Genomic DNA, 24,866 nt, shown 5'->3' on the forward strand with positions numbered 1-24,866 from the left:
GTTGATACTGCCTGCTCTATCAGTACTCACTTAAAGACTGTCCTGGACTGTTTTGATCTTCTTCAGAATGTCAATTTCCCAACTCACACACATGGTCATATGCTCGATTTGGTCTGTACATCTTGTTTGAATAATGTTTCCAACTGTGGTTTGGCTATTCCTATCTCTGACCATAAGCTTATTACTTTTGATTGTACATTATTCTCTCCAAAAAAAAAAAAAAATATTGATAACACAACCATATCATATCGTTACATCAATGCTATTGATGCCAATTCATTTTCTGCCTCAATTGCTTCCTCTGCTATTTCTGATGTCTTCAATCTCACCTGTCCGTCTATGATACTGGATGAGTACCATTCTCTTATTTCTGATGCCTTAGATGAGTATGCTCCGTCCTATTAGGACCAGGTCTGTTCCCTCTTCCCACTCCTCTCCATGGTTTAATGCAGAGCTTCGTGCTCTGAAAGCAAAAGGCCGACAACTTGAATGACTTTTTAGGAAGTCAGGTCTAACTGTCCATTTCCTAGCATTCTCAGAACTTGTTAGACATTATAAAACTGTCTTGAATGTGGCCCGTTCTACGTATATTTCCAACATTATTAATAAAGCTAACAATAGGCCTAAAGTACTGTTTACCATGGTAAACAAACTAGTGCAAGCACCCAGCCACAGCATTTGCCAGTCTGATGACATTTGTTGTTCCTTTTTACACCACTTTTAAGGAAAGCTGGACGCTTTATGCGAGACCTTTGGTGACGACCTGACCATTTCTACTTGTGAGCTTGATCAGTCTATCCAAAACTTGACTAACTTTATCCCGACGAACCCCTCCCTTATTAGTGACATAATATGGAAATCCAATTCCTCTTCATGCCGGCTAGATCCTGCATCCACTTGTCTTCTAAAACACTGTAATACTGTTATTTCTGCTCCTATTTCACACCTTGTGAACATGTCTCTTATCTCTGCCAGTGTCCCAATATCACTCAAGACTGCTACTGTTACTCCTATTCTCAGAAAAACAAATCTGGATCCAGCGGACTTTTAAAATTATCGCCCTATTTCTAATTTACCATTTGTCTCTAAAATCATGGAAAAGGTTGTCGCCTTTCAGCTGCCATCATTTCTAGCTCACAACAATCTGTTTGATATACAGGTGCATCTCAATAAATTAGAATGTCGTGGAAAAGTTCATTTATTTCAGTAATTCAACTCAAATTGTGAAACTCGTGTATTAAATAAATTCAGTGCACACAGACTGAAGTAGTTTAAGTCTTTGGTTCTTTTAATTGTGATGATTTTGGCTCACATTTAACAAAAACCCACCAATTCACTATCTCAAAAAATTGGAATACATCATAAGACCAATAAAAAAAACATTTTTAGTGAATTGTTGGCCTTCTGGAAAGTATGTTCATTTACTGTATATGTACTCAATACTAGGTAGGGGCTCCTTTTGCTTTAATTACTGCCTCAATTCGGTGTGGCATGGAGGTGATCAGTTTGTGGCACTGCTGAGGTGGTATGGAAGCCCAGGTTTCTTTGACAGTGGCCTTCAGCTCATCTGCATTTTTTGGTCTCTTGTTTCTCATTTTCCTCTTGACAATACCCCATAGATTCTCTATGGGGTTCAGGTCTGGTGAGTTTGCTGGCCAGTCAAGCACACCAACACCATGGTCATTTAACCAGCTTTTGGTGCTTTTGGCAGTGTGGGCAGGTGCCAAATCCTGCTGGAAAATGAAATCAGCCTCTTTAAAAAGCTGGTCAGCAGAAGGAAGCATGAAGTGCTCCAAAATTTCTTGGTAAACGGGTGCAGTGACTTTGGTTTTCAAAAAACACAATGACCCAACACCAGCAGATGACATTGCACCCCAAATCATCACAGACTGTGGAAACTTAACACTGGACTTCAAGCAACTTGTGCTATGAGCTTCTGCACCCTTCCTCTAGACTCTAGGACCTTGGTCTCCAAATGAAATACAAAACTTGCTCTCATCTGAAAAGAGGACTTTGGAACACTGGGCAACAGTCCAGTTCTTCTTCTCCTTAGCCCAGTTAAGACGCGTCTGACATTGTCTGTGGTTCAGGAGTGGCTTAACAAGAGGAATACGACAACTGTAGCCAAATTCCTTGACATATCTGTGTGTGGTGGCTCTTGATGCCTTGACCCCAGCCTCAGTCCATTCCTTGTGAAGTTCACCCAAATTCTTGAATCGATTTTGCTTGACAATCATAAGGCTGCAGTTCTCTTGGTTGGTTGTGCATCTTTTTCTTCCACACTTTTTCCTTCCACTCAACTTTCTGTTAACAAGCTTGGATACAGCACTCTGTGAACAGCCAGCTTCTTTGGCAATGAATGTTTGTGGCTTACCCTCCTTGTGAAGGGTGTCAATGATTGTCTTCTGGACAACTGTAAGATCAGCAGTCTTCCCCATGATTGTGTAGCCTAGTGAACCAGACTGAGAGACCATTTTGAAGGCTCAGGAAACCTTTGCAGGTGTTTTGAGTTGATTAGCTGATTGGCATGTCACCATATTCTAATTTTTTGAGATAGTGAATTGGTGGGTTTTTGTTAAATGTGAGCCAAAATCATCACAATTAAAAGAACCAAAGACTTAAACTACTTCAGTCTGTGTGCACTGAATTTATTTAATACACAAGTTTCACAATTTGAGTTGAATTACTGAAATAAATGAACTTTTCCACGACATTCTAATTTATTGAGATGCACCTGTATTTCAATCTGGTTTCCGCTTACATCACAGCACTGAAACTGCTCTAGTAAAGGTTGTCAATTACCTTTTACTCTCTGGTGACTCGGGAAATCTCTCCATTCTCTTATTACTTGATCTCAGCTCAGCTTTTGACACTGTCTGTCACAAACTACTACTTTCTCACCTTTCAGGGATACAGTACTGTGCAAAAAATGTAGGCACTTGTGAAAAATTTTGCATAGTGAGGATGTCTTCAAAAATAATGTAATAAATAGTTTTCATTTATCACTTAATGTCATACAAAGTCCAGTAAACATAAAAAAGCTAAATCAATATTTGGTGTGACCACCTTTGCCTTTAAAACAGCACCAATTCTACTAGGTACACCTGGACACAGTTTTTCTTGGTTTTTGGCAGATAGGATGTCCCAAGCTTCTTGGAGAATTCGCCATAGTTCTATTTAGGCTGTCTCAATTGCTCAATTACTGTCTCTTTATGTAATCTCAGACTGACACGATGTTCAGTGGGGGGCTTTGTGGGGGCCATGACATCTGTTACAGGGCTCCCCATTCTTCTATTCTAATATTTTCTATTTGCAAAAGTAATGTGTAATTTGTATTTCCAATTGACACACTAAAGCTGAAGATATAAATAGCCATCTTAAGACAAATTTTGTGAAACATCTTATGTGCCTAAGACTTTTGCACAATACTGTAGGTATCTCAGGTGTTGCTTTGTACTGGTTCTATTCATATCTGAAGGATAGGCAGTACTACATCTCTATGCACAATTATAAATCCCCCACTGTCCCACTCAAACAAGGGTTTCCTCAGGGCTCAGTTCTTGGTCCATTACTATTCATCATCTATATTATGCCTCTTGGACATATTATTCACCATCATGGTTTTAACTATCCTATATTAGTTAAAATTAGTGCCTATATTAACAAACTCTCTAAAGCAGCATTTTTCCAACTTCGTCGTATCGCCCAACTTCGTCCCTACCTTAGCCCGAAAGATGCTGAATCATTAGTCCATGCATTTATTACATCTTGCCTTGACTACTGTAACGCCCTTTTTCTGGATTACCGGCACACTCTATCTCCCGCTTGCAATATTTACAAAATTCTGCTGTGAGAGTACTAACTTACACTAAATGATCTGCACATATTACTCCCATCCTATTTAACCTTCACTGGCTAACTGTCGCATCCCATATTGCATACAAAATTCTCCTGCTTACATTTAAGTCACTCCATGGTCTAGCTCCTTCTTACCTTTCTGATTTACTTTCTCCCTATATTCCTCCTTGCTCACTCCGATCTTATGGGTGCAAACTTCTTGTTCCTAGATTCCACCTTTCTTCAATGGGCAGCAGGTATTTTTCTGTTGTGGCACCTAAGCTATGGAGCTCAATCCCTCTGGCTCTCCGAACTATTACCTCTATCTCTGAATTCATATCTCAGCTCAAAACCTATTTGTTCTCCCAATATTATCAGTCATAATATGTATATGCTTCATGTACTGCTCATTGTATTTTTATGCTTATCTGTATTCTGATTGGGCCACTGCCTACACTGCTTAAATTGTCTATACTGTCTACACGATGTTATGTGATCTTTTGTACTGGATTGAAATGTCTAATTGATTGCACGATCTGATATCTGCTATATGCAACTGCATTTGTTTTTGTTCCAGACTGGGCAACTGTCCACTCTCCATATGATTGTCTATATGATTGTTATGTTACTGCTCTTTATTGTGAAGCGTCCTTGAGCTCTGGATAGGTGCTATAAAAATTAAACATATTATTATTATTATTATTATTATTATGTAAAGGTTTTTCATTTAAAAATCTGGAAGGTGAATGATGAATATTCATGCAGGTTTACAAACCTCATTATCATAAATTGCTCATGTATCAGGGACTAAATTGCCCAGATCTCATAATCCATTCATGGGTTGAAGGCTTTTGTAAAGGTTTATGGTGATATCCACATTACCCTGCTTTTCCACATGGACAGAAAAATCCATCTATCGAATGCCTCATCTCACAGATGTTTATGCTTTGTCACCCAGCGGGTTAAATCCGTCAGGTAGGCAGCCTAACAGAAAACCCAGTGAGCGTGTTTTCAGCCTGTCAGCTGTTGTCATGGGATTGTATTTTGTGTAGAGCTAATGCAGTGCACATGGAAAAGGATGTTTAGTATGGTCCGCTGTTCTCAGACAGCTCCGCAAAGGGCATCTCCATTGCTAATCCTACCCTTTCGGAGGCAGTTAACATAGGCAGGCTGCTCTTCCCATACAGGAGTCCATTTAGCATATTTTCCACTGACTTGAGCAGCACACAGTCGGCAGTGTGAATTAATGGTGGAGCTGTGATGGTGGGATACCCCTGAGTCTTTCTGGCAAGCGTCCCTGTGCTGTAACAGACATGGTCAGTGTTCAGACCATCTGCAGTCTTGTGTGTTGGTTAATTAGATGTTTAAATGAGAATATTTTAATTTTGGGGACAGTTAAATATCTAATTATGTATACTGAGACAGATGAATGCAAAAGCAGGTGAAATGAAAGGTGAAAAAGGTGAAGTCAGGATTAATTCAAAATGTAGCTTTACTTTCTTAGTGCATGTTCCTGATCTTACTATAAACAATTTGTCAAGTGCATGATATTCCATATACAGTATATATATAGTACATATGTGTGTGTGTGTGTGTGTGTGTGTGTGTGTGTGCATGCGTAGGTGTGTGTGTAGCAACTTATGCCACATCTGAAACAACTCTCTTTTTCATCTAAATTTTAGGTAAGGAGGGTGCATTTTACTCAATAAAACCTCCATCTAATATTCACCTTAAAAACCTTGAGCTTAATAAAAAATAACAATAATTTTGATTCTCAAAATCCTTTAGAAGAAATAAGCCAATGAATTGTTTGGCCATGGCCCAAATTCACTTATCAACCAATATCTTCTGGACAAAAAAGTTTTTTTTCTTTCAGAAAACTCAAAAAGGTGAAAATTTATACAGAGAAGAAGAAGAAGACAAAGCAGATGAAGACAAAAAAATCTGTACAAATACAAAAGGATTCCAGCCCAGCACCTTCAGTGCTTGGACCCCAAAATACAGTATTTACTGTTTCCAAACAGTTTCCTAAACACTCCACCCTGCCATTGTTTTGGACAAACAGGTACTCCCACCACAAACTCATGCCATTGGTTGAGCCAATGTTGCTAAGTGGCTAGTGCTAGCTATTTTGAATGTGACTCAAATCCACAATGTTCACACTCTTTAGGACATCAGCCCACCAATGGCTTATTTCTAGTTGAGTTTGCACATTAAACTGGGAAACGATAAATTATTTTAACATCAAAACATTTACACACTTCACCTTTAAGGCTGGGCATCATTGTGAGCTCAGTTGTCACTTGTGACTCCATTGTCTTGCTAAATGTGTGTACTAGTTGTGGTTTATCTCAATGTTTTGGGGCAGTGTAGCTTGCCCCTCGAGGATTGTGGAAATAGAAAGCCCCCCCCCCAACCATCAGCTTTCAGCATGTGGACAGGCACTGTCCCTGGAGGCTTCATTAAGAAGAGTCGTGTGCAATGCTATGTCATTAAACATCTGTCACGAGTTGGGTTGTTAATGAGGAGCTGCTAGTATCTAAGTAACCGTTAGCTTACCCATCCAGTTCATGCATCATCTTTTTATATGTAGTAAAAGTACCTCATCTATTTACTGTACACAGTCATTTATTTAAAGAAACTTGTACTATACAGTACAATGCATCAGGGAAGCATTCTGTCATTAGAATAGTATATTTGAAATGTCTGTATCCATGTTGTTTTAGTATTTAATTTAACCAATTTGCATCAGTGGGAGAGTACTGCACATCAGTTAGTTGAATCTCACTTGCCAATTTCTGGATCATATTTCACCCCACATTTAAAAGAAAATAATAAGAAATCATATTTTATTAAAGAAAATAAAGCCTGTTTTAGGATCATTGATTATTAACATTGTGACATTATTTTCATGTCAATTAAGGCCATTCCCCACATCAATTATAAATATATATTAAAAGTATATGTTGTTTTAACATTGTACTGTATGTAATATATAAATTATATTTGTATGTTAGAATTTGTTATGTTTTATTTAAAAATAAAACAATGTTGTATATACAGTGTTTTTTTATTTTGAAGTAATGAGCATGTAATCACTATTGAGAATAATGGGAATGACAAAAATAACAATAATACAAATCTCCCGTGAAATTCCCAATGTTGCTGGTTTTATCCCCACAAAGAGAAAGCCATGAGGTGTCAACATTATGTCCTGTTCAAGACACTGAACCTAAGGTTGCTCCAAGTTAACTGTGTGTTCAGTATCATGGGAAAGTCATGGAAGTCGTAAATTCTACCACCCCTTAAAATGTGGCAGTAAATAAATATTTAAGATTCTTACATTTTAAACATTGGAGACCTAAACCAACAAAACAAACATCTGTGCTCTGTTGAATACTTCACTCACTAATAACCGCATATATGGATAGTGCAAAAATATTCATTGTCATTACAGAGTAGCAACTTTCATAGCTACAGTGGGTCCATAAAGCATTTGGACTCTTATATCACACTTAAAAATATAGTTGCATTAGAGAACACAATATCAAGCCAAGTGGCATTTGTTTTTTAAATAAAAAGTGGCTTTCTGTAATGAATGGTTGCTGAGATGAGACATCATTGGCTAGTTGACCATGGAAGGCATGGGCGCCGGCCCATTGGCCGTGGAAGGCTTGGAGCAAGGAGACATGGATGTAGGTTTTGGCCCAGGGTTTCCACCATAATCCACTGTGAAAGGGGAACCGCAAAGTTCTAGAGCATTCAACATATTCACTGAGCGTCCAGTGAGGATCAGCCGGTGGCATCAGTTCCTTTAGTGCACTATTCAGACCGGTCTGGAAGAAAACCACCAGAGAGCGGTCTGGATAATGCACTAAATTCGCTAGTTCTAAGAACTCATGGGTGCGACCCTCAACTGGATGGTCGCCTTGTTTGAGAAGCAGGATATGGACAGCCACTAGATCCATGTTGGGTCAGTTCTTCTGTAACAAATGGTTGCTGAGATGAGACAGGAGACATAGGACTTATGTGCAGGCTTTAATAACCATGATGACAGTCAAACAACAAATATATATATATATATATATATATATATATATATATATATATATATATATATAATTAACTATAGGCGGAATTTCACAGAATTTGACATATTTGGAATAAATGAATGTATGAATGCAAATTTAATCAAATTAAAACCGTGAAATGTCCTAGAGTGATAATGATAGAGTTGTAATATATATATATATATATATATATATATATATATATATATATATATATATATATATATATAATTACAAATCATTATCATTATGTAATATTTATTGTAATAATAATAATATACATTATATTTAAGCAAAATTTTACAAGAGTGCTGTTGTACTTAATAAAATATTTCATCAATGCTTTTATTAATACTGTGATTCTTTGCTGTGCAGCACTGGAGTATTATGATTATTATTATTTGTCAAATACAATGTTTGCATTGTGCTATGAGGATCTGTATAGAAGCACTTCACTTAATAAAAGCAATGCAATGGTATGTTAAAAAGTAACTGTCCAGTTTCCATTTTATTAAAAGTCTATTAATTCAGTTGATTAGACAGTTTTTTGATGATAAAATTTAGTTAAACTTTCAAACACCAATTCAGAAAAAAAAGAAAAAAGGAAACACAGAATGTGGAAACAAAATAAACAATTTGATTTTATTATTATTATTATTATTATTATTATTATTATTATTATTATTATTATCATTTTATAGGGCCCTACCAGTATCAGTTGTTTGCAGATGGCACTTGGTTTGATACCTTGTAATCTAATGCACTGACATTCACTTATACTTAAAACTAATACTTTTTGGGGGCCTGTATATGTACAGTATGTTCCTGCAATAAGTAGGCTATTTTTTTAATTACTTTTATGTCAGCTGCCGTTTAGGTTGCTAAGAATGCCCACAGTCTGTTAACTAACCATCTGATGCATATTGCACACAAAATTGAAAATCACAAGGTACAATCAAAGTGCCTGACTGCTAGGAGTCAAAGCGCACCAATTTTTATCAGTCTGTTAATCACTGGATATGCTATGTTAGTGATGTTAGTTTTGTTTGAGGCACTTACTGTAGTAGCAAATATACAAAATATTGGAATATACTGGGGGGTTGGGGGGTGGCGATTAAGGTGTCAGGTATCTTTAAATCCATGATGAAATCCATCCACATGCTCTTGATTTCAAGTGACTGAGTAGAATATGACTTTTAACCTTTATAAAGGGGTTCTAGTCCATGGACATACAATGCATATGTGTTGCCAAATCCATCCAAAACAAAAGTGGACTCTACTACTATTTTAAACAATCTAAGTGCTAACAATAATCATGATAGAAATTAGCATTTTATTTGTCTAAATAAAGTGCACTTTGTGTTGGCTACTTTTGGGGAGTATTTGAGCAAAAGAACTGTTGCGTCAATTATTGTCTCAATTATTCAGGCAGTAATACAATCCTTATTATGTCGAGTTAACTACAGTACTACCATCACTATTACAACATGAAAGGATCAGAGAGATTGTTGAGTGCTCTTGTTCTGTCTCATATTTCAGATGAAATGTGAAAGCACGTCTCCAGCCAATTTTTGCTCTGTTTACCGCTTTTTGTGAGGGAGGTGAGGGGGCTGATGGGAATCGATGAGCGTTTCAAATCGAGGCCCACAAGGAGGCCCAGAAGGAAACATTACCTCAAATTAAGAATGGCAACTAGTTTTAATTAGACAGAAAAAAAAAATAGATAAGAGTGGGAAATGGTGGTCCCTCGAATGTAATTGGGTTTTATCGGTGTGTTATCAATGGCACCCTGGGAGCAATGTTTCAGCAAACAGCATTAGGGTTTTATGGCTCAAACTGCATTAGTTTGTGTCTTTCTCACCTCAGTAATGCACATAAGACTGTGAGAAACATGATCTCACACTGCTAGAGCAACAAACTAAATGTTTCTATTTCAACATCTCTGATATCCTCAGTGCATTCATAAAGTATTCAGACCCCTTCATTTTTTCACATTTTGTTATGTTGTAGCCTTATGCTAAAATGATTAAATATTAATTTTTTTCTTCACATCAGTCTACACTCCATACCCCATAATGACAAAGTAAATACCAGATTTTTGAAACAAGATTCTCTGGTCTGATGAAACGATGATTGAACTGTTTGGCCTCAATTCCAAGCGTCATGTCTGGAGGAAACCAGGCACCGCTCAACACCTGCACAATACCATCCCAACAGTGAAGCATGGTGGTGGTAGCATCATGCTGTGGGGGTGTTTTTCAGTGGCAGGGACTGGGGGACTGGTCAAGGATGAAGGAATGCTGAATGAAGTAAAATACAGAAATATCCTTCATGAAAACCTGGTCCAGAGTGCCCAGGACCTCAGACTGGGCCGAAGGTTCACCTTCCAACAGGAAAATGACCCTAAGCACACAGCCAAGACAATGCAAGAGTGGCTTAGGGACAACTCTGTGAATGCCCTTGAGTTGCCCAGCCAGAGCACGGATTTGAACCCAATCGAACATCACTGGAGAGACCTGGAAATGGCTGTCCTCATCCAACCTGACAGAGCTTGAGAGGATGTGCAGAGAAGAATGGCAGAAAATCCCCAAATCCAGGAGTGCAAAGCTTGTTGCATCATACACAAAAAGACTTGAGGCTGTAATCGCTGCCAAAGGTGCTTCAACTAAGTACTGAGTTAAGGGTCTGAATACGTATGTAAATGTGATATTTCAGTTTTTTTATTTTTAATACATTTGCATAGTTATCAAAAATCTGGTTTCCCTATCTGTCACTCACTCGACGTTGGTGTCGATGTAGTGACACTAGGGGTCACTCTTGGGAGCCCGAGACACCTCTGGTCTTTGATAAAAGGCCAATGAAAATTGGCGAGTGGTATTTGCATGCCACTCCCCCGAACATACGGGTATAAAAGGAGCTGGTATGCAACCACTCATTCAGATTTTCTCTTTGGAGCCGAACGGTCATGCTCACTGAGCTGAATACTACTGTTCATTCACCTGCTGGATCTGATGGCGCATTTCAGCGGCTTCTCCCTCCTCTGCACTGGTGCACTGCAGAGAACGCCACTGGGCGCTTCGGCAGAAAAACTAGAGAGTATATTTTCTGAAAGAGCATTTTTCCCCTCTAAAAGAGTATATATTTCTCTAAAAGAGCGCACACACGGAACGTCTTTTTAAAGATGCGTCTTTTTAAAGATGCTTTTCCGATTGTGTGTTATTCCTGGTTGTGCTCGTTATCTCTCGCCTTCTAACGGTCACGATCACTGTCTTTCGTGTCTGGGCACTGCTCACGCGGAGACAGCATTCGTGGATGGTCACGTTCTCATTGCGAGAATATGTCCATGGCAACGTTACGGTCGCGGCTCGCCTTCGTAAGAAAGCGAGCCACCCCAGAGGCTCCCGCCTCGGTCCTTTTACCCACGGGTTTGAGGCCAGCACGGCTAGCACTGGGGGCGATTTGGGGACCCCAATGGGACCGCCTCCGCCGGATATCCCCCCGCGGACCTCCCATTCCCCAGCACGCTCGTCTGCCCCGATCGGGCTTCCGGGTGTGTCCGCCGGCTCGTCTCACGGCGAGTTCGACCTCTTATTCGGAGCCCACGAAAGTGATGAGCTCTCGAGCGCAGCATCGGAGATCGGGCTCGTCCAGTCGGAAGCCTCAGCTGGGCTCCTCCCTTCGGGGTCGATCGCCCAGTCACAGGCTGACGCGGAGATGACGACATGCATTCCCGAACAGCCGCGAGCGTCGGTTAGAGTGGATTTCACCGCTCTTCCCTGAACCCTCGCGGCTCTGTGATTGGTTCCTGGGCTTGCGGCGCCGCTCAAAGCCACGCCCCGCCCTGTTCCTTTCTTCCCGGAAGTGCATGAAGAGCTGACAAGGTCACGGGAGGCACCTTTTACTGCCCGGTCCCGATCTTTTCAGCTTCCCCGCTCTCACTACCCTCGATGGTGGGGCGGCCAAGGGTTATTCGGCAATCCCCCGTTGGATAAAGGCGCTCGCAGTGCACCTATGCCCGCAGAGCGCCGCCACCTGGTGCAGGTGCCCAAAGCCCCCGTCCAAGACCTGTAGGTTTACGTCGTCTCTGACGGTCAAAGCCTATGGCGCTGCTGGACAAGCCTCCTCCACCCTGCACGCCATGGCTCTCCTGCAAGTCCACCAAGGCGCTAAAGGAACTGCACGAGGGTAGTTCCGCCCCAGGATTGATGCAGGAACTGCGCTCGGCGACCGACCTCGCTCTCCGAGCGACGGAGGTCACGGCGCGGTCTCTCGGGCGGACGATGGCCACACTAGTGGTCCAGGAGCGCCACCTTTGGCTCAACCTGGTCGAGATGGGTGAGGCCGACAGGACACGATTCCTTGCTGCCCCCATTTCCCAGGCGGGCCTATTCGGTGACACCGTCGAGGACTTTGCCCAGCAGTTCTCGATGGTAGAGCAGTAGATGGATGCTAGCCGGCTTATCCTGCCCCAGCGTGGCTCAAGATCCCGCACCCCATCTACTCATCGCCGAGGGCGTCCCCCTGCGGTGACTGCACCGGCTCCGCCACAGCCCGCCCCTCCGGCCCGGCCCCCGCGTGGAGCCCACCGCAGGAAGCCGACACCACCCGTCTCACAGCCGGCACCGAAGAACCCACGGAGGTCTTCGAAGCGCCCCTGAGACGGGCAACCCAGGGACAATGAAACCTGCTGCTCTGGAGCTGGTAAGCAGATCTCCATATTTTTGTTACCTTTTGCATTTAATTGCGCTGCATACCCAAGTGGCTGCAGTACTCAAGAGCTCCGCAAGAGTGGTTTCCTTGTTCCCTGGGTCACATATCCGGTGTGTATGGCTGGCATCACGACCACCATCCACCACTCCATTTGGCAGGTTGGCGCTCCAGCGGCAGTCTCCCGCCCTGAGCGCCCAGCTGTGGCACAAATCCGCCCCCGATGTGACAGTCTCCACGGGTCATGAGGACAGGCCTCTTCCTCCCCCGTCCCAGGCTGTTCCGGGGGTGGTCACAAGGAGCCAGGTAAGTGCTTCGATGTCCTCAGACTCAGCACGGCCATGATGTGGTGTGGCACCTCGAGCTACACCCTGCTGCGTGGCCCCACCCGTTGGTACATCCGATGACGTTGACACGTTCACTCAGGCTAGGGCTCCCTCTACGAGGCGCCTGTATGCCTTTAAGTGGCGTCTGTTCGCTAAGTGGTGTTCTTCCCGTCAGGAAGACCCCCAGAGGTGCGCAAGTCAGATCAGTGCTTTCCTTCCTGCAAGAGAGGTTGGAAGGGAGGCTGTCTCCTTCCACCTTGAAGGTGTACGTTGCTGCCATAGCAGCACACCATGACGCAGTCGACGGTAAGTCCTTAGGGAAGCATGATCTGATCATCAGGTTCCTAAGAGGCGCCAGGAGGCTGAATCCCTCCAGGCCGCACCTTGTTCCCTCATCGGACCTCTGTAGTTTTTCAGGGTCTACAGAGAGCCCCCTTTGAGTTTTGCAGTCAGCCGGGCTTAAAGCGCTCTCCTTGAAGACTGCCCTCCTGACTGCGCTCACTTCCATCAAGAGGGTAGGTGACCTGCAAGCGTTCTCTGTCAGCGAAACGTGCCTGGAGTTCGGTCCGGGCTATTCTCACGTGATCCTGAGACCCCCGACCGGGCTATGTGCCCAAGGTTCCCACCACTCCTTTTAGGGACCAGGTGGTGAACCTGAAAGCGCTGCCCCAGGAGGAGGCAGACCCAGCCCTGTCATTGCTGTGTCCAGTGCACGCTTTACGCATCTATTTGGATCGCACGCAGAGCTTTAGAATCTCTGAGCAGCTCTTTGTCTGCTTTGGTGCACAGCGGAAAGGAAGCGCTGTCTCCAAGCAGAGGATCGCCCACTGGCTCATTGACGCAACAACTATGGCATGTCTCACCCAAAACATGCTGCCCCTGGTAGGGCTACGAGTCCATTCTACCCGTGGTGTAGTGGCTTCTTGGGCCCTGGCCAGAGGTGCCTCTCTAACAGACATTTGCAGAGCAGCGGGTTGGGCAACACCCAACACCTTTGCAAGGTTCTACAACCTCCGGGTGGAACTGGTTTCGTCCCAGGTAGTGGCACGCAACAAGCGGATAAGCCCGGGATAGCCGGCCGGGTGTATCGCTTGCACATAGCGCCTTCCACCTCCTTTTGAACTGAAGACGTGCACTGTTAATTGTATAGGGACCCCTAGTGTCACTACATCGACACCAACGTCGAGTGAGTGACAGATAGGGAACGTCATGGTTACTGGTGTAACCTCCGTTCCCTGATGGAGGGAACGAGACGTTGGTCCCTCCTGCCACAACGCTGAACTACCTGCTGAAATGGCCGGACCTTATATCGGCTCCTCAGCGTAAAACCTGAATGAGTGGTTGCATACCAGCTCCTTTTATACCCGTATGTTCGGGGGAGTGGCATGCAAATACCACTCGCCAATTTTCATTGGCCTTTTATCAAAGACCAGAGGTGTCTCGGGCTCCCAAGAGTGACCCCCTAGTGTCACTACATCGACACCAACGTCTCGTTCCCTCCATCAGGGAACGGAGGTTACACCAGTAACCATGACGTTTTCCTTTGTCATTATGGGGTATGGAGTGTAGATTGATGTGAAAAAAATCAATAATTTAAAAGCATTTTAGCATAAGGCTACAATATAACTAAATGTGAAATAAATGAAGGAGTCTGAATACTTCATGAATGCACTGTATATATATATATATATATATTTAAGCAATATCACATGAGCAAGAGTGCGATATGGCCCTACATCAGCACTGCTGTGATTCAGTCGCAGGCACGAGGCCGCAGGCCAAGTGCCATATGTAATCACAGCAGTGCTGATTTAGGGCCATATAGCACGATTACGAGTGTGATATTGCTTATATACAACAGTTCAATGAACAATAACATTTTTAAAAAATTTGGAAAAACAAAGTACAGTCATAAAACAAGCATTTGTGCATGGAACTACTTTCTTATGTGAAGGATCAGAATCTGCCATTGTTGGTTCAAACCAAATGATGCATCCAAGCCTTTGTTAGTAATTCAAAAATGTCATTTTAGAAATAACATGCGGGTACCAAATGTCCCCATAAGGATAGTAAAACCCCAAATTTTTGACGTTGTGGGGACATTTTGTCGGTCCCCATGAGGAAAACAGCTTATAAATCACACTAAACGATGTTTTTTTGAAAATGTAAAAATGCAAAAAGGTTTCTGTGAGGGTTAGGTTTAGGGGTAGGGTTAGGGGATAGAATCTATAGTTTGTACACTATAAAAATCATTATGTCTATGGAAAGTCCCCATAAAACATGAAAACCAGTGTGTGTATCACGGCTTGGGCTGTTTCTAACAAGTTATTGGTGAAACAAGGATGTGTGTGAGATAGAGAGAGAGAGAGAGATATGGAGCATGTGCGATCACCTGTCTCTCCCAAGCAGAGATGCTGTAGTGTGTTAGTCAGCTTTCTGAAGATAATGTCATTTTGGTGAAATTCATCCTATATTGTCAGTGGAAAAATAGTCAAGCGGGGGAATTCCTCTCTATTTAATGGTAGCCGGTGCGCAAGGGTCTTTCTCTATAGAAACCGCAATCTCCTCCACCATTTTGAACAGTTTTACCTCTCCAATGTGAAAACTCGGGTAAGAGGTTAGCGCCTTGAGTTTGTGTAATTAATCAGTCTGTCGTGTCTCTCAGCTGTGATGAGCCTTAATGCTGAAGTTTTTATTTCCTTTTCGTTTAAAGCTATTTCCAAGCTTTTGTAGTGTAGTAGTAATACGAGGGATCACGGAGTGCTGTTGTATGTAAACACTGACTGACGTTGACTCACTTCACATCACCAACTGGCTCATATTACTCACAAAAATTGTCTTTTGCTTCCACCTGCTGGCTAAAATATGTAATGTCACAAAATTAAATGTAAAGAGACATGTCTCTTAACACATATGCATTGCTCTTACACTTTAGTTTAGAACGGCACGAACACAAGCGCAGTGATACACACAGTGAAGCATCCGAGTGCTGATGGTGTGAGACCATCAGTACCCATGGAACATCTCACGTCGAATCAGATTCGAGGACCGGAACAAACTGTTGTGTATATATATATATATATATATATATATATATATATATATATATATATATATATATATATATACACACACACTGGTAGCCAAAAGTCTGGAATAATGTACAGATTTTGCTCTTATGGAGAAAATTTTTTACTTTTATTCACCGAAGTGGCATTCAACTGATCACAATGTACAGTCAAGACATTAATAACGTGAAAAATTACTATTACAATTTGAAAAAAAAAAAAAAAAAAAAAAAAAAAGCTACTTAAACTACTTCAAAGAGTTCTCATCAAAAAATCCTCCACGTGCAGCAATGACAGCAATGATCCTTGGCATTCTAGCTGTCAGTTTGTCCAGAGACACCCCATGTTTCCTGTAGCACTTGCCATAGATGTGGCTGTCTTGTCGGGCACTTCTCATACACCTTACAGTCTAGCTGATCCCACAAAAGCTCAATGGGGTTAAGATCCATAACACTCTTTTCCAATTATCTGTTGTCCAATGTCTGTGTTTATTTGCACATTCTAACATTTTCTTTTTGATTTTCTGTTTCAAAAGTGGCTTTTTCTTTTCAATTCTTCCCATAAGGCCTGTACACCTGAGTCTTCTCTTTACTGTTGTACATGAAACTGCTGTTGATCGGTTAGAATTCAATGAAGCTGTCAGTTGAGGACATGTGAGGCGTCTATTTCTCAAACTAGAGACTCTGATGTACTTATCCTCTTGTTTAGTTGCACATCTGGCCTTCCTCATCTCTTTCTGTCCTTGTTAGAGCCAGTTGTCCTTTGTCTTTGAAGACTGTAGTGTACACTTTGTATGAAATCTTCAGTTTTTTGGCAATTTCAAGCACTGTATAGCCTTCATTACTCAAAACAATGACTGACTGAGTTTCTAGAGAAAGCTGTTCCTTTTTTTGCCATTTTTTAACTAATACTGACCTAAAGACACACCAGTCTATTGCATACTGTGACAACTCAAAAACAAACACAATGTTAAGCTTCATTTAACAAACAATAGCTTTCAGCTGTGTTTGGCAAGTGATTTTCTAGTACCAAATGATCAATTTAGCATGATTACTCAAGGATAAGGTGTTGGAGTGATGGCTGCTGGAAATGGGGCCTGTCTAGATTTGATCAAAAATGACTTCAAATAGTGATGGTGCTGTTTTTTACATCAGTAATGTACTGACTTTATTTTTTGATCAGTTGAATGCCACTTTGGTGAATTAAAGTACCAATTTCTTTCCAAAACAGCAAAATCTGTACATTATTCCAAACTTTTGGCTGCCTGTGTGTGTATATATATATATATATATATATATATATATGTAGCCGGTGGTTGTAAAGAAACAACACAGGATACAAAAATATCTTTTGGGGGGTTTTATTCTTATGGCTGTTTGAAAAAAAGAGAACAAAACAGCGGATGATTGGACCATATTGTATTATTTTTGTTTTTTATAGTCAAATGGAAAATGGAAATGAAATACAAAAATGAAAAAAGTACAACGAAATACGGTAGAGGCTACTGTCAAAAGAAAATAGAAAAAGGGCATTAGCCTACCCATATGCTTCAGCATACATCACCTTAATACATGCTTATATCATTCACAGCATTTTATGTATTTAACACTTGCTTAAATCTCTCAAAGCATTTTGCTTATCTTTTTATCTAGGCTTTACAGACACGTATTACAGTTTAAAACAATACAATTCTAATTACACATATTCTTATTACACATGTTCATTTAATTGGAGAACACTCTGAGCTATAAATCATTAAATAAGATATGATTAATTCTAAATTTACATACCCAGTCCTTGCATGTGTGCAAAACATGGTCAAACTCCACACATTCAATCCATATGCATTTTTCAAAAATGATCCATAACAAACACTTAATTTTAACATACAACTCTTCTAAACACATATTTCATGCGATTTGCAAGCATTTTGTGTGAAATTTGATATTTACCCAAGAATTCTCAAACGATGAACAAAACCAGGAGCTCTCCAGCACAACGTATGCTCTCACGTCTCTAACCAGCACACATGGGCAACACAAGGAGTGCAGGAAAGTTGGTGTCGCAAAACTCTTAAAGGGGCCACGTCCAATTTATGACTAGAGTTAAATTACATTGCATGTGCGCATTTGTAGGGATTCTAGTATGACAGTTTTGTATTTGTGTAATGACAATTTTGTTTGTTTATTTTTTATTTGGTTATTATAACATCAACCTGCCTATGGGCTACAGATGAAAATTAGCCAATTTGGCTAAATCTGGCACATTTTACATTTCTTTTGTATTATTAATATGTATTGTCCCTGATTAAATAAATAAATAAATAAATAAAATAAACATAACATTTCTCCACTTGGCTACACACATATATATAATAAAACTTTTTTATTATATCCTGCATGTTAGCAGGGACAAATCCTATAAAACAGTGAAATCGTTCATGGTAACTTGCATTTCTCCCCCATCTTTCCTGCACTCAACTACAGTATTTCCAACATGATCCGATGGGAAGTGGATATGTTGCTACCGAATGTCCAGTACCCTGTCATTGATCCCATTCTGCCGAGTTACTGACAATCGTCATCTCCCATCAAACATCTTTGCATCAATTCAAATGTATTTAACTTCTCCTGTGGCACTGCCGATCAGCAGCCTCAAAGACATGCATTTTGGTCTCATGTTGAAACCAGGAGGTAATCATGTTTCAATCAATCGCGTTTAATCAATAATGAGCATGATTTGTAGGTTCCATTTTCCCTCCAAAGCTCTATTCAGAAGGGGTTCGTTTTCTAGACATATGTCTGTAAAGTAATTGTTACCACAGATGTCTGTAATTTGTACTGTCAATTTGCATGGGATAAGCAATATCTGTATAAATGTCTTCATCATTTAAGCATTGTTGTCTTCATGTTGAAACAGCCCTATTCATTGCACATCTAATTTTGACACTGTACCTTATTGCATGACAGCATGGCAAAATATTCTGAAATCTTGCACTCTTTGAAGGAGGTCCCATAGTCATTTATTATGACTTCATAGTAGTGACAATAACTGTAATAAGTATGGTATTTTGGTGGAAACAATAGTTACCATGGTAAATTATTTTAAGGGCTAATTGAGGGTTAAACTTCACACTTAAATCTAAACAGATCTATCACAGTATTTATTTAGCTGATTCCTTTGGCAGCCATTAGTTTATTTAATATTAACAATATGGGTCACGTACTGTATATATTGGGAGATGCATATACTAGGCTAGTCTAGATACTGCAGAATTTATCATACCTAAAGTTGCCACAAGCCTTAATCCTCTTATACTGCAGATGTTTTATATTGCATCTTTGGTCTCTGCATCTCTACACAATACTACTGCACAATGAACTTTAAGTACAAGGTAAAAAAAAATATTGGGTAATATTTACCCTTATATCAATTTGCACAGGAGTAGTATAACCTGGAGTTATTTTTAACGGATGTTTTATTGTGGCAGCGGGGGCGTGGTCAAGCATCCGTCCGGAGAGAGAGAAAGCAGTAAGGGCACTTGCACCTGAGCTAGATTATGTGTAACACCTGTCTCTAATTCCAGAGAGCAAGGGGAGAGCGGCATATAAGCAGCCATGCCACCAGCAGAGAGAGAGAGAGACTGGCACAAGGAAGGCCACGGTGCTCCTGAAGCTGCTACATTTAATCTGTTATGTTTGTGAAGCTGATGTGTTCAAGTTACTATGTGCCTGTGAAGCTAATGAATTTAAGTCTATGTGCCTGTGAAGCTGACGAGTTTGTGAAGTTGTAAAGCATTGAAGTGGCCGATTAAAAGTCCTACCTGAGCCTGGAAAAACCTGCTTCTCTGATCATTTGAATTAAGCACAGATTGAATTTAGCTCAAGAAAAGTCAACACACTGCTTCCGAATTTCCATTGAGATCTGTCTGGTATCTCACAGGAGATGATCATGTTTGCTACTATTGGCAGTCGTCGCATCGCACTGTTGCACAATTGTGTGAAGTTAAACTTTTCTCAAATTTGTTGCGTTGCTGGACATCACTTCTCCAAATGATCACTGTAGGTCTAGTTTTTTTTTTTTACCGCTGCAAATCACTGTATGCTCCTTTATTAGTATCTGAAAGCTTTATCAAATTAGCCAAAGTATTTCATTAATAAACATTCAAGGGTCTTGGGTAGTGAATGACAGGTGCTCCAATGCTGCAGAAATCTGTAAAGCATTTTCTTTAACCACATTATCACAAATGAGGAGATACCAAATAGAACTAATTCACAGCATCTTGTTAAATCAGTTTCCCCTTTTATTCCATGCAGGCTCTCCTTACCGAGATAAGATCACCATAGCAATCTTGCAGCTGCAAGAAGAGGGGAAGCTGCACATGATGAAGGAGAAGTGGTGGCGAGGGAATGGCTGTCCTGAGGAGGAGAATAAAGAAGCCAGCGCGCTGGGCGTCCAGAACATCGGTGGCATTTTCATTGTTCTGGCCGCTGGACTCGTTCTCTCTGTCTTTGTGGCAGTTGGGGAGTTTCTCTATAAGTCCAAACAAAACGCACAGCTGGAAAAGGTAAAGAAACATTTTCACATTTCTGGACTGTAATAATGTGAAATATGAAAATACAGTACACAACAGTGGTCAGAATTATCATGCAAGAGTCTTTAGAGACAACAAATCACATAGAATCACAAGAAACTGGTTTGCTATTTTGTTTTATCAGTGGGCTATTGTGGGTGACATACACCAGCCAATCAGATGATAAGTTTATAACTACTATAGCAAGCAAATTAATCTGTTACAAATCAGTACAAACAGTATTAATTCTGTCTGAATTTGGTTCTAATATTGTGGTATTGGGAGCAAATCTTGAGGTATATTTCACCGGTAATATTTTACAGACAGTGCCGTCTGGGAAGCAAACATTTCTTCTTTATGTAAGACTGTGAAGACAGGATGGATTGGGGTTTACTTGCTCAAAGGGCCACCATTGAATCAGCTCGCCTCAACAGATGTGTTAAATTTCCCTATGTCCACTTCACTTTTATACTTAATTTATGGAACCAGTGAATGCTTGAAGTGTACAGTCCATAAAGACAGCACTAAATACATATACTTTTTTTTAAAAAAGACCAAAAACATTTGTTTTAATGCTTGAAATATTCACAAACACTGTAAAAATTTAAATATACTTGAGGCTCTATTTGAGGTTCCTCCTATAACAAACCGGTGGAACACTCTGGAGATCCTCTGGACACCCTTTCAGTTCTCTGAGGCTACATCCACACTACTACATTTTAGTTTGAAAACACATTAAATGTTTATGTAATGTTTATTAGGACACTGAAAATTGAGTTCTCAAACAAAAATTAATCAGTTAGGCTGGGTCTGAGAAAATTAAGGTTAATTTGTACTTACTGCGTGAACAGGCTTCTTTTAGTTTGCTTAAAAAAATTATGACAAAATCACGACATTTTTGTATTTCTAAGCTGTTCATGTATATCTCTGAAATTATTGCACTAGGAGAACTTAGCTTGTCAAAGAGCAATGATGACTAGCTTACCTTTGTGTTTTCCTCCCAAGAGTTGACAATTTCTGTGATGTCACCCTCAACTAACTAATTTCAAAATTATGCCATGCAAAGTATAAACACAGTCTTCGATTGCCAAGGGTGCTTTAGTTTGCTCAGGAAAAAAGTTCTGCTTCTTCCATCGGGCGGATGCCACATCAGTGGGTAAGCCCATTGTCAACACTCTTCGACTAGCCGAGTTCTCCTTAGACTTTACTCATAGTTCCTGCAAGAACTCTAAGGACTTTCAATGGTTCCTTCAGTATGCCTATCATTAGAGAGGCTCTGAGGCTCATGAAATATATTTTGAAGTACCTTGAGTACAGAAATAGTGAATCTTAGGCTCCATTAAAGCATATCTGGAGGATCTGTAGAGTGTTCTGTTGGTGTGGTGTCTGATGTACCCCAAGTAGTGCTTCGGATATTTTTAAAAAACATTTGTCACAGTTTTGGCTCTAACAGAATTTGTTGCCATTTGAAATTATACCAACCCAGTTTCATGACAAGTTGTAATAGTATGAGATAGCGGAATCTAGCAGAAGAAATGGTATGAGCTTGTACAAAATTGTGAGACATGTACTCTCAGAAAAATAAACACACCAACAAACCAAACCTTAACCTAACCATAAAGTCTAACCTTTTAAATAAACCCTAAACATAACCATGATTTTAATTGGAAAATAATTTAAGTACCATGGAAGAAAATATAGGGTTTGAAATAAGACAAGGGAAGCATGTTACAGGTTCCTTATCTGTCACTCACTCGACGATTGTGTCGATGTAGTGACACTAGGGGTCACTCTTGGGAGCCCGAGACACCTCTGGTCTTTGATAAAAGGCCAATGAAAATTGGCGAGTGGTATTTGGTCACGAGGACAGACCTCTTCCTCCCCTGTCCCAGGCTGTTCTGGGGGTGGTCACAAGGAGCCAGGTAAGTGCTTCGATGTCCCTGAACTCAGCATGGCCACAACATGGCGTGGCACCTCAGGCTCCACCCCGCCCCGCCGTGAGGAGGGTTGGGAGGAGAATCTTTTATTTCCTTTTTAATTTCGCCGCATGCCCAAGTGGCTGCGGTACCCAACAGTTCAGCAAAAGAGAGGCTTTCTTGTTCCCTGTGTCACATACCCGGTGTGCACGGCCATCATCATGACCACCATCCACCATTCCATTTTGGCAGGTTTGGCGCTCCAGCGGCGGTCTCCCTGCCCCTGCGCCCAGCTGTGGCACAAATCCACCCTCGATGTGACAGTCTCCATGGGTCACGAGGACAGACCTCTTCCTCCCCTGTCCCAGGCTGTTCTGGGGGTGGTCACAAGGAGCCAAGTAAGTGCTTCGATGTCCCTGAACTCAGCATGGCCACAACATGGCGTGGCACCTCAGGCTCCACCCCGCCCCGCCGTGAGGCCCCACCTGCCGGTACTTCCGATGAGATTGTCCCCTTGGCCCACCTCGCCCGGAGCTTGGACGTGTGGCTTGCATTTTCCAATCCGTCGCGATGGCTGATCCGGACCATCCGAGTCGGCTATGCGATTCAGTTCGCCAGGCGTCCGCCCAGGTTCAACAGCACTTCACCTCGGTGAAGGGCGAGAACGCTGCTACCTTGCGAGCGGAGATTGCTACCCTCCTATGGAAGGATGCGATAGAGCCTGTCCCTCCGGCCGAGATGAAGGTGTTTTACAGCCCCTACTTCATTGTACCAAAAAAAGGTGGTGGGTTGCAGCCAATCTTGGACCTGTGAGTACTGAATCGGGCTTTACACAGACTCCCATTCAAGATGCTGATGCAAAAACGCATTCTGGCGAGCGTCCAGCATCAAGATTGATTCACGGCAGTAGACCTGAAGGACGCGTACTTCTACGTCTTGATTCAACCTCAACACAGACCCTTCCTGCGGTTTGCATTCGAGGGTAGGGCGTATCAGCACAAGGTCCTCCCTTTCGGCCTGTCCTTGTCCCCTCGCGTCTTCACGAAGGTCGCAGAGGCAGCCCTTGCCCCGTTAAGGGAAGTGGGCATTCACATCCTCAACTATCTCGACAATTGGCTAATTCTAGCTCACTCTCGGGATGTGTTGTGTGCACGCAGGGCCCTGGTGCTCTCGCACCTGAGCCGACTAGGGCTTCGGGTCAACTGGGAAAAGAGCAAGCTCCTCCCGGTTCAGAGCATCTGTTTCCTCGGTTTGGAGTTGGACTCAGTCTCATTGACGGCGCGCCTCACAAACGAACGTGCACAGTCGGTGCTGACCTGTTTGAAGGCATTCAGACAGAAAACAGCGGTTCCACTGAAACTCTTTCAGAGGCTCCTGGGGCATATGGCATCCTCAGCGGTGGCCACTCCGCTCAGGTTGATGCATATGAGACTGCTTCAGCGCTGGCTTCAGACTCAAGTCCCGAGATGGGCATGGCGCTACGGGACACATCGTGTGGCCATCATGGTGATCTGTCACCGCCTCTTCAGCCCTTGGACCGACCTCACGTTTCTACGGGCAGGCGTTCCCCTAGAACAGGTCTCCAGGTGTGTTGTGGTTATGACAGACGGGCTGGGGCACTGTATGCAACGGGCATGCAGACGCCGGCTTATGGACCTTTAGGGACCAGGTGGTGAACCTGCAAGCACTGCCCAAGGAGGAGGCAGACCAAGCCCTGACTTTGCTGTGTCCGGTGTGTGCTTTACGCATCTATTTGGATCGCACGCAGAGCTTTAGAGTCTCTGAGCAACTCTTTGTCTGCTTTGGTGGACAGCGGAAAGGAAGCGCTCTCTCCAAGCAGAGGATCGTCCACTGGCTCATTGACACCATAACTATGGCATATCATGCCCAGGACATGCTGCCTCTGGTAGGGCTACGAGCCCATTCTACCAGGGGTATAGCGGCCTAGTGGGCCTTGACCAGTGGCTCCTCTCTAACAGACATTTGCAGAGCAGCGGGCTGGGGAACACTCAACACCTTTGCAAGTTTCTACAATCTCCGGGTGGAACTGGTTTCATCCCATGTAGTGGCACACAGATAAGTCTGGGACAGCTGGCCGGGTGTATCGCTTGCGCATAGCGCCTTTCACCTCCCCTGAGCTGAAGACGTGCACCGTTGACTCCCAGTAGTGTTCATAAACTGTGTTCCCTTGTTGATTTCCTCCAAGCCCTGTGGCAGACGAGTTTGCGGAGAAACTCGCTGCCGGCTCAGTACACGTGCTAACTAAGCTCTGTACTGGGGTAGGTGCTCTGCACGTGGTGGTTCCCCGTAGGTAAACCCCATGCGACGGATATCTTTTGCTAATTCATTTCCCTATTGGTAAACTGCGT

The 24,866-nt window shown here is 42.2% G+C and overlaps 1 protein-coding gene across 1 annotated transcript in view; it reads left to right on the plus strand.

Annotated features, from left to right (window-relative positions):
• Positions 1 to 24,866, plus strand: part of LOC127452521 (glutamate receptor ionotropic, kainate 2) — a 415,871-nt gene that overhangs the window by 373,622 nt on the left and 17,383 nt on the right. Inside the window, exon 16 of the mRNA XM_051718020.1 lies at positions 20,325 to 20,575. Coding sequence (XP_051573980.1) covers positions 20,325 to 20,575 — 251 coding nt within the window. The remainder of the gene's footprint in view (positions 1 to 20,324; positions 20,576 to 24,866) is intronic.

The sequence above is a fragment of the Myxocyprinus asiaticus genome, chromosome 15 (assembly GCF_019703515.2).
Source record: "Myxocyprinus asiaticus isolate MX2 ecotype Aquarium Trade chromosome 15, UBuf_Myxa_2, whole genome shotgun sequence".
In the NCBI taxonomy this organism is placed as follows: domain Eukaryota; kingdom Metazoa; phylum Chordata; class Actinopteri; order Cypriniformes; family Catostomidae; genus Myxocyprinus; species Myxocyprinus asiaticus.